The sequence below is a fragment of the Varroa jacobsoni genome, unplaced genomic scaffold (assembly GCF_002532875.2).
Source record: "Varroa jacobsoni isolate VJ856 unplaced genomic scaffold, vjacob_1.0 scaffold_1323, whole genome shotgun sequence".
Classification (NCBI taxonomy): Eukaryota; Metazoa; Arthropoda; class Arachnida; order Mesostigmata; family Varroidae; genus Varroa; species Varroa jacobsoni.
Genome location: NW_019214225.1, coordinates 134,726 through 138,526, shown reverse-complemented (window position 1 = coordinate 138,526; position 3,801 = coordinate 134,726). Strand labels below are relative to the sequence as shown.

The following is a 3,801-nucleotide window of genomic DNA, read 5'->3' as shown; positions in this document are numbered from 1 at the left end:
TCTTATAATTTTGCAACGTATTCTCAGATGTCTGTAAGCAAGAGCGAATACATAATATAGAAAAGCAGTCCTGCAACGCAAAATATGTTGCATCGGTAACTAGGAATACGGTGTATGCATTGTGTTTTATACAATACGTAAATTTCAAGTCCGACATGACAGGCCTACATGAAATTCACGAGGTCATAAGAGCGTAAAACAAATGATTCGAAAAATGTAGTTTAAGCCAACCGCAGTTCATTATTTTAAAAATAAGCTAAAGGTTTTCTATGAACTGATCTTAACTCATTCCAGAGCTCGCTTTACTATTTTATGCTCTCCCTATACCTTTTTGAGGATAACGTTTCTTACCCATGCACGAAATTTGCATCTTCCATTCTTAGTAGGTCTCAATATCCAGTACGAAAATATTTCGCAACAATGTTGAATGCTTTACGAGTGACAAAGTTTGCTAGCGGATGTCAAGATCTTCTAATTTTATTAAATGACTCCTTGACGAGATCCAGTAAACGGTACTGTGCCAACATTGAAATAATCAGTTATTAAAGATTAACACGGTAGATGGGTATGAAATCTGCACTGGCCTAGATTATTCCCGCTTCCAAATTATTACAATCCATTGTGAGATAAATTTCATTCATCCGGGTTTGAACTTATTTAGCCTGTTTATGGCAGCGTTTCTGCAGGTTCGAAAGTAGTTACATTAAATAGTTATCGCATTTTCATATATTTATTTTAACATATATTGATACAATTGGTATTTAACCTCACTAGTAATGCCTTCATATGAATGTATTGCATAAAAAGATGAAACCTTTCACCAATACATTCAGTAACTACCCATATTTAGCCTGTTTATTAGTGCCGTGCTACTAATAACCCAGAAACTGTTGAGAAGTGCGAAGCAAAAGTCAATAGGTTCGTGGAGATAAGTTGATATTCCGTTTAACTTCCAATCAAACTGCTATAAATGAGAAACAGCAGTTTTCTTTTTGCAAAGATGACTTTAGTTATTCAGTTAAGGTTTTTTGCTACAGTGCATTATCATGCCGGCTACGACGAAATAGATATAATAAAAGGAGACCGCGGAACGAACAATCAGGCAAAGGCACAATCTCCAAATAATTTCTTTATTGCGGAATCCGAAAATGCATAGAATTTTTCCATCTGACAACTTCATCTTGAGAACTTGTTAAGTGGCATCTAGATCAATAAAGAAAAGATAATACAGGCAGCAACGGTATTGCGGGAAAACGTAGCGGTGTTCATTTTAACATCGAAGCTAAGACGTCAGCAACGTAAACCTTCAGAGACGAAAGTCTTTCTGCATCAACAAAAGTTAGTTTGAGGTTCAAGGAAGTGGATTCTTCCGGACAAAGTAGTATCGAATCAACATAGAATATTTTCCTGACAAATTAGATAAAGCGCCTTCGCAAACTTTGAACTAAGCAAAATTTCCCATATCATTGTTGACAACATTTGCCATACAGATTATATTTGTAAGCAGCAAGTAGGTAAAAAGAAAAGCAAAAAAGCATTGCTCGAGATTATAATGAAAAGAGCAGCTGTCGACGATTCCAGGTGTATGAATGATTCCGATAGAAAGTTCATCTGTTTCATCATTGACTGCTTCTGCAACTTCTTTCGAGGAAATCCCTTTTAATAGCAGATTGCGTCACTTCCTTTGAGATGCCGTAAGGCCCTTGCGAGCACCCTAACATGTTGACATTCATCAAAAAGCATTGATACGACAATATTTTATGATTGCGGAACCAAGCGCTAAGGGAACGTTCTAGGTAAAATATTTCAGATTTTAGGTTGCACGTAGATTTGCATATTAATATAGTAAGGGAAGTCTGTTAAAACATAAGCTAAAGCTGCCTGACAGTAAAATGATCACAAACGGAAAGAAATAAATATTGTATAATGAACTGTCTGATCTGGTCCATGTAAAAATAACAACAGAACGACACAGCAGCAGAAGTAGCTAAAAAAAAAGAATTAGTAAAGCAATAATTAAAATGTAGAAAACACTTGATTTCTCTAATCATTCTAATTCTAAAAATAATTTCCCGATTGATGCTGAAATTACGCTTGCTCATTACGTGTAATCGATCAACTTTAATTGTCTTAGGAAAAAAGGAAAATACGTACTTCTGATTAGTCTATCTTTGTTTATTAACGAACCATGGAAACCCTACTGGAAGTCCCGTAAGACGTAATAGTTTCGAAAGTGGATAACGTATATCAACAAACAGTGAAATTATATTATGGCGTATTAAATGCTTTCTCTATCTTGCAGTTTTTTAGGCGCAACAATTGCCGCTCATTGCTTTTTTCTTATTAAAATGGAATATTGAATGGATAGTAAATGTGGTTCTTAAAACTTTCAAGTTTGCAGAAGCGGTAGCCCCGATCAAACGTCTCGATTTCTTTAATATCTTCAGGGCTGAGTTTGAAGTCAAAGACGTTTAGGTTAGCCTCGATTCGCTCGGGTGTTACCGATTTCGGAATAACGATTACACCACGATCGATCTGGAATCGCAGGAGAACAGCAGCTGCTGTCTTGCCGTACTTAGAGCCAATTTCTTTAAGTCTTGGATGGTGGAGAAGAGGAGGCTCGTCAGCACTAGCCCTGTTAAGAAGATCAGCGACAGTATTGCAAAAATGGTAGCAATAATCGGGTTAGGGTCAGTCCACGCGAATCGGTAAAGTTATAAGGAATTCGCGAATATTTGTTTCCAAACTAATGGTGTTTACCAAAATTTACACTGAATACGTACAAATAGATTAAAACTAGATTTATATAACTGTTCACTTTGGCACCGATGACGAGATCGGCAATTCTTACTAACCAGGGCCGGTCGGGTGAGCCGAGTGGACAGTATGCGGTTAGCTTAATTCCACGTGCTTCACAGAACTCCCGCAACTTGTTTTGAATTAGATAGGGATGTCCTTCAACTTGATTCATCACCGGCTTAACCTTGCAAATCTCCAAAATGCGTGCGACCTGTTCAGAGTTGAAGTTCGAAAGTCCCAGGCTACGGATTTTGCCTTCAGCAAACAACTGACACAGAATAGAAATTACATTATTCCTTCAATTAAACATCGCCGTGTAATCGAATGAAACAGCTCCAACTGAACAACGAAAACGCATACATATATATACTACACTGACTAAAACAAATCATATGGTTTGAAATTATAATGTGGCACCAATTTAGTCAAATAGGTTAGAGCCACCAAGTAATGTATGCAGAGTCTTGCGGTCAGTTTTATTTTTCGGCCTACGAATTTGGGCTTTGCATAATATTTTATCTTAAATGCTCTTTACGCTGTATTACTCTACAAATAATTGGACATCACAGAAGGAACTGCTTGTATTTTCTAATTAAACTTACATCCTCCATTCCCTTCCAGGTTTCTACGAAGTCCACGTCGCTGGTAATAATATTTCCATCTTTATCTTTGGGGAAAGTCTCACCGCCGTGCTGATAGCTCATAGGCCAGTGAATCAAATACAAATCGAGATAACCGATATCCAGATCAGTCATCGTTTTCTTGAAGGACTCCTTAACCAACTCTCGAGGATGGAAAGTGTTCCAACACTAAAATGTTAAAGATAAACATCAACTGTTAAACGCTGTATATTCTTTTCGACCATAGACTGACTTTAAGTTTGAATTCCGATCAATTATTCTACATGGTTACTTGTGAGCAGAAAACAAAGTACTCTAATAAATTCACATTTTATAACATATCATATTTTATATTAAATAATTTTAATTATTATTATAATAT

General features: G+C 36.5%; 1 protein-coding gene across 3 annotated transcripts in view; it reads right to left on the bottom strand.

Annotated features, from left to right (window-relative positions):
• Positions 1-2,154: 2,154 nt before the first annotated feature.
• LOC147752310 (aldo-keto reductase family 1 member B1-like) overlaps positions 2,155-3,801 on the bottom strand; it is a 4,186-nt gene continuing 2,539 nt past the window's right edge. For all 3 annotated transcript variants that reach the window (XM_086971831.1, XM_086971832.1, XM_086971830.1), the window contains exons 5-7: positions 3,402-3,608; positions 2,856-3,067; positions 2,155-2,635 (exon numbers count right to left, since the gene is read on the bottom strand). In XM_086971831.1, coding sequence (XP_086827957.1) covers positions 2,344-2,635; positions 2,856-3,067; positions 3,402-3,608 — 711 coding nt within the window. In that variant the 3' untranslated portion in view covers positions 2,155-2,343. The remainder of the gene's footprint in view (positions 2,636-2,855; positions 3,068-3,401; positions 3,609-3,801) is intronic.